The sequence below is a fragment of the Hippocampus bargibanti genome, linkage group LG08 (genome assembly GCF_051943395.1).
Source record: "Hippocampus bargibanti isolate YZ-2025 linkage group LG08, ASM5194339v1, whole genome shotgun sequence".
Taxonomy (NCBI): domain Eukaryota; kingdom Metazoa; phylum Chordata; class Actinopteri; order Syngnathiformes; family Syngnathidae; genus Hippocampus; species Hippocampus bargibanti.
In genome coordinates, this window is record NC_142741.1 from 9,395,774 (window position 1) to 9,410,424 (window position 14,651).

At 44.5% G+C, this 14,651-nt stretch overlaps 1 protein-coding gene across 1 annotated transcript in view; it reads left to right on the top strand.

Moving 5' to 3' along the window:
* Positions 1 to 1,829: 1,829 nt before the first annotated feature.
* Positions 1,830 to 14,651, top strand: part of LOC148894524 (uncharacterized) — a 37,014-nt gene continuing 24,192 nt past the window's right edge. The window contains exons 1-3 of the mRNA XM_089002140.1: positions 1,830 to 1,884; positions 2,048 to 2,148; positions 2,242 to 2,718. Coding sequence (XP_088858266.1) covers positions 1,830 to 1,884; positions 2,048 to 2,148; positions 2,242 to 2,718 — 633 coding nt within the window. The remainder of the gene's footprint in view (positions 1,885 to 2,047; positions 2,149 to 2,241; positions 2,719 to 14,651) is intronic.

The following is a 14,651-nucleotide window of genomic DNA, read 5'->3' on the forward strand; positions in this document are numbered from 1 at the left end:
GTCGCTGACAATGGACCACGTCATGGAGGTGGTTGTTCGCACTGTAAATTTCATCCGGTCCAGAAGTCTGAACCATCTTCAGTTTGACAAACTTCTCAGCGACAGCAACATTACCCACAGCCTGCCATACCACACTTTAATGTTAGTCAGCAGCTTCAAAACAAAAGTTATGTGATGGAATTCTACTGTTCATACAACTCCATACATTTTCAGTATGTATTGTATGTGTATGTATGTTTCATGTATGAAGTTTACAGATTTACAGGACAGGTGAACACTTTCTTCATTACACAATTAAAATCACTCTCCTTAGTGTGTAAGGTGTACTAGTGGTTTAAAAAGTTCAATTCTTTGAAAGTCTCATTTAATCTTAAAGTGCATTACTATATTTTCAGTACCAATTAAAGTTTTGTGCCTTTGTACAATCAGTGGGATCAGTTGCAATGCATATTTGTGAATGATAAAAGTAAATTGCACATTTGTCTAAGGTATGAGGTGTTTCATGAAATGTTTTGTAAAAGGATAGTTCATTAAATGTCAATATTTTCCTAATGTTCTTGTGCTTCTTTACACCAAAACAAAGGAAAGACATGATATTTTTGCCATTTTTAGCAGAGTATGGTATAATTTTAATGGTCCGGCCCACTTGACATCTCCATAGGCTGTATGTGGCCCGCGATGCGAAATGAGTTTGCCACCCCTGGTCTAGAAGATAAAATGTATTCTTGGGGTCCACACCAAGCTTCAAGCCGGACTGATGCTACTTCTAAAGAAAGATAATGGCATAGTCCTGATGACTGATTTCACACAGTGCATTGACATAATAGAATAAATTATATCTTCTTCTGAAAGCTCGGCCCAATTAAGAGGAAGAGTTTGGGATTCATAATGATCCAATCACAGGCAAGACACATTGTTACATGCAGAAAAATAACAGCACGTTTAGTACCTTCTCCAGAATAAGAACGACATGACCGACGGCTTTTCTCGATTTGCAAACTGCAAATCAGCAGATTGGAGAAGTTGGTCACAATCGTCGTCCCATTCGGGCCAAACTCCCTGAACGAAGATTTTCGAGTCTTTTTGCGATAGGAGGGGGATTGCAGATGGAATAACCAAGACAAAAATCAAACATGTTAACTAGGTGTTTTGCTGCTAACAAAGTTGAACAGCTTTTTTCACTGACTACCAAATGGACCACACACAGGGATGCATCTCACAAATTTAAAAAGGGGACCATTTGGCCCCCTTGTGTCTGAAAAGGGGGCCAAATTCTAAAATGCATGGGGCCCAAATTTACAAGGTTGCTGAAGTATACAAAACTGATTGAAATAAACCAAAATAGACAGACAGTGTAGGTGTTCAAATACCTGACATGTTTTGGCGACCATGAAAGTTAGAAAGCAGAAAGTTAAAACCTCTCAAGGAAAAATAACAGTTTGTTTTAAACAGTCAATTGCTGTGTCACATCCTGATTGGCGTCAGGTGCGCACCCCTCCCCTCCCTGCTCCTCCGGGCTCGCACACCTGATTCCAATCCCACTGATTGTGCCTTCTGACTATAAAAGTCACCCGGTTAGGCTCGGTATTCACTGGTGTATTTCCCCATTGTGACTTTTTGCCTCACCATATGCCAGGTTGGTCTCGCTCGGTTGTTGCTGCCTCGCTATTTTGTCCTGTTATTTTCTGTTCTCCCCCTGCGTGTCTCAAGTAAAGTCTCTTTTTGAACCAATTACTGTCTCCATCGAGTATTTTTGATCCAGCTCCCTTTTTGTCCGACGAGACCTGTTCCCACACCTCGTGCGGACATGACAGAATACACCGGCCACAATGGATCCCGCCGATGGAGACATGTTCATGTCCGCACTAGTTCAACAGGCGGAGTGTTAGAACCAGCTGGAACAAGATATCACGGAGATACGCGGTATGATGTCCATGCTGGTTCAATGCTTTGAAGAGGTTGAGAAACACGCCACGACCTTGACGCCCCCCCCCCCCCCCCCCCACCCCCTCAGTAAGCAGTCGCGGTGTCCACTTACCACACCCAGCACGTTACGGAGGTGAGACCGGGCACTGCGCCCAATTTCTCATGCAGTTCTCGTTGGTGTTCCACCAACAACCCTCCGCATATGCCAGCAACGAAGCTAAGGTAGCATTTGTAACAAGCCTACTCACAGACCAGGCGGCATCCTGGGTGTTGGCAGTCCGGGATTTCCAACCCGAATTCGATGCGTCTTACCAGGACTTTGTGGCAGAGCTCCACCAGGTGTTCCACCACCCAATAAAAGAGTGCCAGGCACAGGGACTACTCCTGGACTGCATGCAAGGTATGCGTTCGGCCGCCGAATACTCCATCGACTTCCTCATCCTGGCCGCCCGGAGCGGGTACAATGATCGGGCGCTGAGAGGAGTGTTCCGCCGTGGACTCACCGCCGCTCTCAAGGACGAGTTGGCAACCCGCGAGGCGGGCACAACTCTCAATGAACTGATCGGCGTCGTCCTCTGCCTCGACAATCATCTCCAGGAGAGGATGCGTGAGCAAGGCGGCAAGCGGGCAGGCGAACCCGGGATCTGGCGGCGTTCGTCCTCACCCAGCATCAGCGAGCGGGCCCGGCGTCAGGAGGGGAGCCACGAGCCGATGCAGATGGGGGGCGGAAGCAATCATGCTAACCCTGGAGGACATCGTACTCAAGGCCCCCCAACGAAGACCCCAGCGCCGGTGAGTCCCGTTCCAAACGGCGACAGCAGTTCCCGTCTGAGTCATCGAGCCAGTTAAGCGGTTGGAGTTGGACGGGGAGTTGATTGGTCCTTCCATTCCCTCGCAATACGGGCGTTAGTGGATTCAGGGGCAGATGGGTGCTTTATCGACCCCAGTTTGGCGTCATCGTTGGGCTGCGGCATTGAGAAGCTAACGGTCCCCAAAGTGATTCTCGACCAGGATGGCCGATTATTAGCCAGGGTTACCCGAGTCACCGCACATCACAAACTCCGGCTTTCGGGCAACTACGTCGAGCATCGCCATATCCTTCTCATGCCCTCCCGCAACGTAGCGCTCGTTCTGGGCCTCCCCTGGCTCAGCACCCATGACCCTTCCATCTCTTGGGAGGGTCCCACCATACAGGGTTGGAGCCCCCACTGTTATGCAAACTTTCTGCGGTCGGCCACAGCAGGGCGCAACCTCTCCCGTGGCGGCTCGCCCGAGATGATTTGTCTCGAGGGCGTGCCGCGTTGTTACCACGATCTGCGGGAGGCGTTCAGCAAAGACCGCACACAATCTCTGCAACCTCACCGACCGTATGACTGCGCCATAGACCTACAGCCTATGATCGGACTCCCGACTACATCACATCTCTAACAACAAAGGGATGAAGTGGGCCGACTTGGAGAAGCGGTCCACCACAGTGAGGATGACCGTCTTGGCACGGGACGGGGGAAGGCCTGTGACGAAATCCAGGGAGATGTGGGACCAAGTACGGGACTGGCAGGGGGATGTGTGAGTTGGTAAATTGACACTACGGCTTTAATTCATATTCACATTTTTTTTTGCAGACAGTTTTTAAGATGTATTAGAAACAACCCTCGGGGGCAGGTAAGCCCAAAAAGGGGGGCATTTCCTCAGCCAACATACCATTTTCAAGCAATACACATGGATTTCATCCAATTAACAGAGGTTAAAGGGGTGGAGTATTGCCTGGTGATTATAGATGCATTTTGTAAATGGGTTGAACTCTTTCCAACAGCCAAACCAGATCCATTGACGGTAGCAAAGGCGTTGTGCAAAACAATAATTCCGATATTTGGGATCCCAGAAATAATCAGATCTGATAATGGAATACACTCGTGAATGACGTCATTGAAAGGTTAAGTCAACATAGGAAGCGACTCAGCGCTTATCATCCAAAATCTCTGGGGCTAATAGAGCGAACAAACGAAGTGATTAAAAACAAATTGGTCAAGTGCACTGAAGAAACCGGTAGGCCATGGCTAGATTATAGAGATCTAGTAAAAATGAGTATGCATATTCTACCGACTGACGGACAGACATTGACTAACGACACTATTTGAGATCCTTTATGGGAGACCTTTTCACATACCAGACTTGAAACTTCGGACAAAAAAACAACCAGATTCAGTATATGACTTGTTCTACTACATAAAAGAAACTTTGGGACAGAGAGATTGTATGAAAATCAATAAATTACCATAGGAAAAACTATTTCAGCAAGACAAGCAATTGACCCCAGATGATCAAGTCTTCATCAAAGTCATCAAGCAAAAGAATTGGACGAGCCCTCGCTGGGTCGGTCCATACAAGGTCATCTTTTCAACACCAACTCCAGTCAAAGTACAAGGAAAAAACACCTGGATCCACCAGTCACACTGCAAAAACAGAAACCTGACAGAGCTTGCTGAGGATACCCAGAACTCCTAGACGAGGACTTCATTTGCATAGCAGTGACGACAACGGTAGTCTGGTAAAAGTTGCTCACAAGCCACCGCTACATTTGAAAACAAGGTGTTTTTATAGCCTAGTGCTCATCACCAATTGCCTACTTCTTCCTGAGACCTTTTTTCTTGAGACCGATTTTCCCCTGAGACATCCCTAAGAATTATTTTAAGTTGAAAAAGGAAAAAAAAACAAAGTTGATGAAGCACCCTCAAAACAAGACTTTCATCTTAATCACATCCTTCATCGCAAGTTTTGGGGGTACATTAGCTGTTTTACAACAAGAATGTGGTACACCTGTTAAAGGTCCTGAAAAAGTATCTTGTGCCTTACCAGATGAATTGTCCCAAGATTATAGCATACACCACTATAGATTAAGGAACAAACATTCAACATTTATACATTGCGGCTCAGAATGGATATTAAAGCCAGTGAACGAAAATGCGGATAAAACTATCATTACAATGGGACGCCAAGTAAGAGATAATGTAAGGATTGATGAAAAGGTTTCTTCAGCCGTCATCTGTACTTTTTTTGAAGGTATCGGACGTTTCGCTTCTTATCTAAGATGATTCTTCAGCTAACTAAAGTCTTACTGGTAGTATCGGCCCTATATATGTATATATCCCTAATGTCCAGACATAGCGGCGCCGGACACTGCTATGATAGGTCCCTATTCTCAGGTTGGGGTGAGCAGAGGACCACTCCCTGCTGCCCCACTGATTGTTACTACATTCCTGAATAACGACTGGCCGGATTGCCCCACTCCCTCCACTATCCCCTCATCAGCATTAGGAATGTTGCCTAACCTATGTTGCTTAAGCAGGCTATTGTATGAACGATCCAATATGAACCTCACCCCACCAAACCGGTTTAATGAATGATGTAGTTGTTTTATGAAAATTGCTTCTTTTACTCCCCTTTCAAACCATCTATGTTCTTTCGCTAAGATTTTAACCTCATTGTCGTCAAATGTGTGGTTGCTAGCTTTTAGGTACATATGTACTGCCGATTGAGGCCCACTAGTATTATCCCTGCGATGTTGATAAAGTCTTTTTTTTAGAATTTTTTTGGTTTTCCCAATGTACTGCTCTTTACAATTATCATTCTTACAATGTATTGAATAAACTACATTACTTTGTTTTTCATTTGGCAGCCTATCTTTTGGATGTACTAATTTTTGCCTTAAAGTGTCTATCGGTTTGAAATAAGTAGGAATTTTGTGTTGCCAAAGGACTCTTTGTAGTTTTTCTGAAACTCCTGCTATGTAAGGTTCTGCTACTCCTCTCCTTTTTGTATCTTCAGAATTTTTGGTTTCATTCCCTATTCTTTCTTTCTGACATTTGTTAAACGACCACTGAGGGTACCCACAGTTAGTGAGTGCTCTCCTGATATGTTTTGACTCCTTTTCTCTGCCTTCGACGCTTGTTGGTATTAGTTTAGCCCTATGCTGGAGGGTTCTAATAACTCCTAGTTTGTGTTGTAAAGGGTGGTTAGAATTGAAAAGTAAGTATTGGTCAGTGTGTGTAGCCTTCCTAAAGACTTCTCTTTTTAGCGCTCTGTCCTCTTTCATAATTACTTAACAATCCAAAAAGGCTAGTTGGTTCTCTTTAATGTCCTCACGAGTAAATTTAATGTTGATGTCTACCGAGTTGAGGTGATCTGTGAAGGATTGAATTTCTTGTTTTTTAATTATGACGAAAGTATCGTCCACATTTCTAAACTAGTGTCTAGGTTTTGTCCCCGGGAAGGATGTGAGGGCCTGTTTCCCCATCTCTTCCATGTACAGATTAGCCACGATGGGTAAAACTGGTGAGCCCATAGCACAACCATGAATTTGTTTGTAAAATTTCTCCCTAAATTGAAAATACGTAGTATTACCAATAATTGGCAGATGTGGTCCGGTTTAAGTTTGGTTCTTTCATGCAGAAAAAACGTCCGCCAGCAGTCTCATCCTCACCACTGAGACTGCTGCTGGGGTTGGGACAGATGTAAAGAGAGAAGTCACATCGTAAGATGCCAATGTTTCCTCAGGTTCCAATATTATGTCTTTGATACTCTCTACAATTTGGTATTTGGTGTATCACTTCCGGGTCGAGTGTACGCTGGCGCGCTTTTGGCTGCCGCTGTTCGCCCGCAAACATTTTGGCTTCTTTTTGGTTTTTACGATTCCTGTAACCACTGGAAATACTCGACAGTCACCAGAGGAACTTATGGTCGAACTCCAATCCGCTTTGGCTGTCAGATCGTCTCGTGATTCTGGTCGTCTATCCGGACCGCGAACGAAAACACGGACAAGAACACGTACCATCTCCACCCACCTGTACCCGCTGTTGAGGGCTAACCTGGACGCTGCCTGTCTCTGGACGTTGCTGGTTGCTATCATGTCGCTCCTCCAACGACCCGTTGGACGGCTGCAGTATTCGGCGTCAGAGCTGCTTGAACTCCGCTCCCGGTGGACGAGCGTGCCACAGGCGATTTTCCGATTCCCGGAAATCGCTCGCCGCCCTTCCCGGAGGTATATCCACCGCGGATCACGTTGAGACTTTCACCTTGACGACTCCAAGGATATCACCTCCCTGTGGTCATCTTTCCGCCGGCCACGCAGAGGTTACAGCCGCTCTGTGCAACACCGTGTGTTGGCCGGCCTGGCTAGGTCGGCCAATGCCTTTCAAAATGACACCACCAGCGTCACCTTAGGCCTCCTGAACATCCGCTCGCTTACGGATAAGGGTTGTCTTATCCAAGACATCCTTAATGACCGTAAGCTGGACTTCTTCTGTTTGAATGAGACCTGGCAAACGGCGGGGGACTTTTCCGAGTTGAACGACACGACGCCACCTGGGTTTGTTTACCTCTCAAAACCCCGCCTCTCGGGCCGCAGAGGCGGTCTCGCGATATTTTACCGCGAGATCTGGAAGTACCAGTCCCGGAAACTCTCTCATTTGAATGCCTTGCGTGTCAAATTTCTGGTCCATCTCCCACAGTTATAGCCACTGTATATCGTCCCCCTAAACCACATCGTGACTTTTTAAAAGACTTCTCAGCCGTCCTCACACACACCTCTCCACTCTGTCACCAAATATTATTATCCTTGGGGACTTCAACATACACAAAACTTCATTTCCTCATTGGAGAGTTTTGGCTTACACCAATTCTCTGATTTCCCCACGCATATAAAAGGGCATACCCTGGACTTAATATGCTGCTGTGGTTTTACCCCCGCCAACTGCACAGCAAACGAACTGCCTGTAACGGACCATTTCCTCATCTCATTTAACGTTCCCATCACACTCTCTCTCCCCAAGCCACCGCGCATCATCACTTATCGGAACATCCAACACATTGACACTGTCACCCTCACTGCAATGGCTGCCAACCTCAATCCGGACTACAACTCCCCCCCTGATGAACTTGTTTCCCAATACAACACGGGCCTTGCACACATGCTCAACACCCTTGCTCCTGTTAAATCCCGGTCAATCCAATTCACTCGATCCGCCCCTTGGTTCACCGCCCAACTCCGCTCCACCAAGACGAAAACTCGGCACCTGGAAAGGCTTTACAGAAAGACCGGCCTCACCACCCACCAGGACATGTACACAGCTCACCTCACCCACTACAAGGACTCTATCACACGCGCAAAATCAGAATACTATTCTGGACTGATTGATGCTAACAGTGGGAATCCACAGACTCTGTTTTCCCTATACAACAAAATCATTCAACCTCCTATCTCTCTCCCCTCACACTTTCACTCCTCAGACACCTGCAACGCACTACTTCTGTTTTTCACTGAAAAGATCAACAAGATCCACCAGCACCTCGGCTCCTCTGTACCCCCCCCCTCCCCCAACCTTCCTACTCCCTATCAACTGCTGTCGTCTTTTGAACTCCCTCATCCCTCCTTACTTTCTGACCTCATCACCAAGTCCAAGAATTCCACCTGTCAACTTGACCCCCTCCCTACTGTCCTTATCAAATCTTGTCTACCCGCTCTCCTCCTTTTTATTTCAGCTATTATTCACTCCTCACTGTCCACTGGAATTGTTCCTGTCCCTCTTAAAACCGCAGCTGTAACACCAATCCTGAAAAAACTTGGTTCAGATCCCAATGATTTCAATAACCTACGTCCAATTTCGCATCTTCCATTTATCGCTAAAATTCTCGAAAAAACCGTCGCCTGTCAACTCCACTCTCACCTCACTCACAATAACCTCTACGAACAATTCCAGTCTGGTTTCCGTCCCCGCCACAGCACTGAATCAGCCCTCATAAAAATCACGAACGACCTTCTCATAGCAGCAGATACCGGCTCCCTCTCTATTCTCATCCTTCTTGATCTATCTGCGGCCTTTGACACCATTTCTCACCCCATCCTGCTCAACCGACTCTCCACTCTAGGTGTGACACACACCCCACTTAGTTGGTTTCACTCCTACCTCACTGGCCGCTCACAGTTTATCCAAATTACCTCATTCACTTCACGGTCCTCCCCTGTGTCTTCTGGTGTGCCCCAAGGTTCGGTCCTGAGGCCCCTTCTCTTTATTATATACCTTCTTCCCATTGGTGATATCTTCCGCAAATTTGGAATTCATTTTCACTGCTTCGCGGATGACACCCAGCTCTACCTCTCCAGTAAACCCGACGCCTCTCTTCCACCTGCATCCCTTACACTTTGCCTCTCAGAAATCAAATCCTGGTTTTCTCATAACGTTCTCAAACTAAACAGCGAAAAAAACTGAACTTCTCCTTGTCGGTACAAGCAAACAGTTTCTCGCTCACCATTGACAATTCTACCGTGTCCCCCGCCCTTCAGGTTAAGAGCCTGGGTGTCATCCTTGATAGCACACTATCTTTTCACTCCCACATAAATAACATAACCCGGTCTGCATATTTTCACCTCCGCAATATCAATCGTCTCCGTCCCTCTCTCACCCCTCACACCACTGCTATCCTCGTCCACAGTCTCGTCACCTCCCGTATCGATTATTGTAATTCACTTCTTTTCAGGGTCAATCAAAAATGTCTCCATAAACTCCAACTAGTCCAAAATTCCTTAGCCCGGATCATCACAAAAACCCCCTCATTTCACCACATCACTCCTGTCCTCCAACAGCTCCACTGGTTCCCTGTTAAACTCCGTATTGAATTCAAGATACTTCTGTTTACATTTAAAGCCATCCATAACCTTGCCCCCCCCTATCTGTCTGACCTAATTCAAATCTCCGTTCCTACTCGGGCCCTCAGATCCTCTTCCTCCCTCCACCTCTACACGCCCTCTGCCCGTCTCACAACGATGGGGTGCAGAGCTTTCAGCCGCTCCGCTCCTAAACTCTGGAACTCACTTCCACCCAACATCCGCAACATTGACTCCCTTCCTACTTTCAAATCTCACCTGAAAACCCACCTGTTTAAACTTGCTTACATGGTCTAATTTATTATGCTGTTTTATTATTTATTGTTTTATGCATTATTTTACTGTTTTGTGTGTTGTCTTTGTTGTAAAGTGTCCTTGAGTGTTCAGAAAGGCGCTTGTAAATTAAATGTATTATTATTATTATTACAAACCTTGTGGTGTTCTCTATGTGACATTCTGTCTTCCCAAACAACGGAGCTAAGATAGTTTTTAGATATTTGGCTACATTGTAAGCAGAGGAGTCAATGCTAAAAACAATGGGTCTAAGGGACAAGCCTTCTTTATGTATTTTTGGCAGACCATAGATGCATGGCGTGGCCTCTCCCGGGTATAATCTAAAATACATCTGTTTGTCTATATGTTTATGATAGAGTGTTTATGCACATTAGTAAACATATTACGTTATTTCATGTTTAGATTAAGTAAACATATGTTTTTTCATGTTTAGCATAGTATATATTATGAATTGTGCACGTTTAATTTCAGTCTAATTTAGTTAAATAAAACTATCAGCCTTATTAGCTCAATAGTCGTTGGAGAAAAAAGCAACAGCTCCAACTTCAATCTGAGACCCGCCCAACGCTGAGTTGTTCGTAACCGATTGGACGGGAAAGGTCGACTTGTCCGCAACTGATTGGGCAACAGATCGCCACTGTGTATGTTTAAAAACTTGTCAGAGCGGGAGCTCGGTCTCTTTTGCTCTTTGTCTCTTTGTCTTTTTTGTTCTCCTTGCTCGTGTGCTCATGTCTTCGTCCCACCGAGACGAGAAGTGCCTTCTCTGTCTCATTAGAATAAAGTAGTTTTTTTGTTCACCATCTATCGTACTTGCTGATATTTTTATCAAGTGAACTCCAGACAATGCGCGAACCAGGAAAGACAAACAAGAAGTTTTAACCGAACAGTTTACCTTTCTCTAACTTCTGGAGACAGTGTATCATTTCTTTCTTGTATCTATTGGACGTTTCTGTTAGGGTAATTCGCCATACAAACATCTCTAAACATCGCTCTGTCGTCTTTGTTTACATTTTGAACTTCCTCATACGTCATATCCTGTCTTCCTACACTATGTTGCATTTTCATTACGTCACATCCTGTCGCGTCATTACTATGCGCCACATAAATACTCCTGCAGCCCGTTCGTCTCTCTCTCTCCTGCTCCCTCCGCGGCCGATACCACGATGTCCTGTGCTCTCCCAATTAAATCAACTTTCTGTTCAAGACCTGGCTCCCTGATGATTTAACCATCGATCTCCATCTACACCCGTCGAAGCAATGAACCAAGGGCGAACGATAAAAATAACCCAACATTCTGGTGCCAAAACCCGCGCCGGTTGGGTCCGAAGCGGTTGAGGGGTGTGTGGTGGAAGCGCCTCTTCATTCTGACCTGACCACACGGTTGAGTTTTCACGGGTGAGTGCCGCTAGCAGGCTGCTATGTTGGGTGAATGAATGTGGAATCCTTTGTGGCCAGAAGGATTTCTTTGCGCGTAATCCACGTATCGAGGCTAGTAACGCGACTTTATTGGAAGATATCGTCCGATTATAGCCCATGTTCAAACTATGGGTTCTATTTCTGATGATCGGGCCAAGTCGGGTCCCCATTAAGTCGGGCCTTAGGTGTATTTTTTAAAATAGACGCGACTGATCGATGCTAATACTGGTCGAGAGATGTCTGGTTTGCCGCGCCTGTACTGTAAAACCAGAATAATTCTAATTATAATATTCACAAGGGGTGGATTTTTGGAATTTACTGTGCGCGAGGGCCGGAAGTGAAATTGGGAAATTGAAAGATTTTTTTATTTCACTCCGGAGGTTTATTGTTTTAAATAGCTGCAGCTATAATGGTTGTCGACAAGAGACAAGAAGCTCCTAGTAATACTATAATATATGACACAATGGATGGAGATATCATTTACAAAAGCACCCGCACGCAGTACTGGGCGTGGCATCACCTTAATTGTCTACAACACAGGCTATTTTCCGGAGCAATTACACATCAATATATCTGCATCAGCAATTAGAACTTGTCACTATACGTGATACTGCAAACACTTAAAAATAAAAGGAAATTTAAAATCATTTGTCTAAAAAGTTTTATGAAGTCCACCAAGAATATGCAATCTTTAACAAGATTTTACGCTAAATTACAAAATGTCAGTTTAATATAAGAAAAACAACAAGACGTTCATAAAACGAACTATTTGTTGAAAATGAAAGTAAACAAATCTTTTTCATTTGTTCTTGAGAATAGGCTTACCTACATGCGACAGCGAGTTGTCCTCTCCTTCAGCCATTGTGTCTGATATGTTGTCAGCTTGGTTGATTTGCATAGCGCTGCCTCCGCTGAGGGCTGAGGTAAAGTGAGTATCCAATCACACGACGCGTACGTCATGTTCAACGCGAGGCCCTCTAGCTGGCCTTATTGTGCCAACTCGTGATCTGATTGGCTATCACAACTGTATATCAACTACAGGTGCCCGTTCATGCACAGCGCACTGTTGATTCTGAAGGCGTCGGTCAGATTTCATACAGCCTGGCGACACAAACTAGCTGAATTCTGATTGGAATAAAAACTGACCTAAAACTACAACACTGAAAGGAGCATAACCAAATGGATATAATATAACATCAAGAAAACAGTATGTAGAATAATTATATATTTAGAAAAAATACTTTTTTTAATGAAATTGACTTTTATTATAATTATGATAATGATGTCTGATTATGTTAGGCCAGCAGAGAAGGCCTTGCTGGCCCTGACGGCCCACCACTGGTGTGACAGTGACGTAGCTGAAGCGTACAAAGGATTAGGTGATTTTGTTGTGAATGCGGAAAGCTGGACTGAGAATTTTGAGGATTTGTGTGCTTCTTGTCAGCTAAATGGGCAAGAGACACTGAAGGTTCTCAGGAGATGTCTGGGGCATAATTGGAATCGAGTGAAAGGGTGTTATACTGGGAAAACTTCAACAGGTCAAAACATGACTTATGAGGAGCTGACATCGCAACGCAGATCAGTGTGTGAGAACATCAGAAAACTGTGGGAAAAAAAATCACCAAACTTTGTCATGATTCAGCAATGTAGAGAGCAATGTGGCGAAGATGTTAACACTTTCAGGGGACACCTTGAAAATGTTTTCAGAAACCACAGCTGTATTCCTGAATCTGCCGATGAGGATTCCATAAACGTTAACCAATTTAAGCAAACATTTCTCCAGAATTTGATGCCGGAAATTGGGGATTTCATTCGCAAACATTATGTCCAACACCGAACTGGAAGGTTGGTTGATCTCATGGAGTGGGCTATACATGCCCTAGAAGTGGTGAGAAAAAAGTGGGGAAATGGTGTAGTATCGCCGATGAAACAAGTGATGGCCTGTGCCATGGGTGACATAATGGAGAACGTGTTGTACCAAGATCGGGTAAAGAATCATTTGCCGTCCGACGATCAATGCTATAATTTTGGCGGTGCAGGGCATATTGCTCGACACTGCAAAAGAAAAAATACACTGCAAAGGAAACGTGGGAAATCTTACAGACCAGACAACACACGATATGGTGAAGGACAAAGCACAAAACATTTAGATTGACGTCAGGAACCCCATTTCTAAACTGATGACAACAGTCACGACAGTGGGAAAGGGGGATCAATGAAATCAGTTGAAATCTTGGATTTGACAAATGTATTTGCCTTGACTTGCCAGAAAACGAAAAACCTTATTATTGGCTAAAAATTGGGAAAAAGGATGTCAAATTTCTTTGTGATAGTGGTGCATGCAGATCAGTGTTAAGAGACACCATTCCAGGTGTCACTCAGAGTCGACAACAAATTTCTGTGGTATCAGCAGATCGGAAAGTGACATTGTTACCTATTTCTAAGTCAATAAAAATTTTAGATGAGGGACTAATTCCATACAAGGTCACTATGGTCTTGAGTGGAGATTGTCCTATAAATTTGTTGGGAAGAGACCTTTTACAACTACAAATAGCTTTAATACCAACAGAAGCAGGGTACAAACCCAGAAAAGTTAACATTCTGGAGTTGTTGGTAGTTGACGCTATGGGAGACCCAGTAAAGGTTTATTCATTACAATCATGACTAATGGCCACTCTAGTGGCTGAGAACTTTCCAGAAGTCCCTGCCACCCTTTGGTCATCGGGAAAAACAGATGTGGGCTTACTTAAAACAGCAAAACCAGTTGAAGTATTCCCTAAAATGACTTATTGACCCAGACTTAAACAATATCCATTAAAACAGGATACTATTATTGGCATCACTCCTGTAATACGGGATATGGTGAAGGCTGGTATTTTGACCCAACTTGTGAGTGTAATATTTCCTGTTAAAAGAGTTGAATCTGGGGTTTGGAGAATGGTGCATGATTTGCGACAGATGAATAAATCCATACAATCACGTGCTCCGTGTATGCCAGACCCACACACATTTATTGAACTGTTTAAAACCTGACAAAATGGTTTATTGTAATTGATTTGAGCAATGTTTTTTTTCTCCATTCTGTTGCACAAAAATTCACGTCATTAGTTCAGATTTACATTTAATGGAAAAAAATATACCAATACAAGATTGCCAGAATGTCTGTTTTTGGTTAAATTATATATGAGAATAACACCCACTCAGAACGGCTTAACGCCTTTGAGATCTTGCATGGCAGACCTTTCATCTTCCCATTATGGGAAGGTGTGCCCTGGCAAGAGAATGAATCAGATCCAGGTGCTTTGTTGGCAAAATCGTTGTGTGAAATGTTTACAACAAAAGAGGTCCAGTCAGC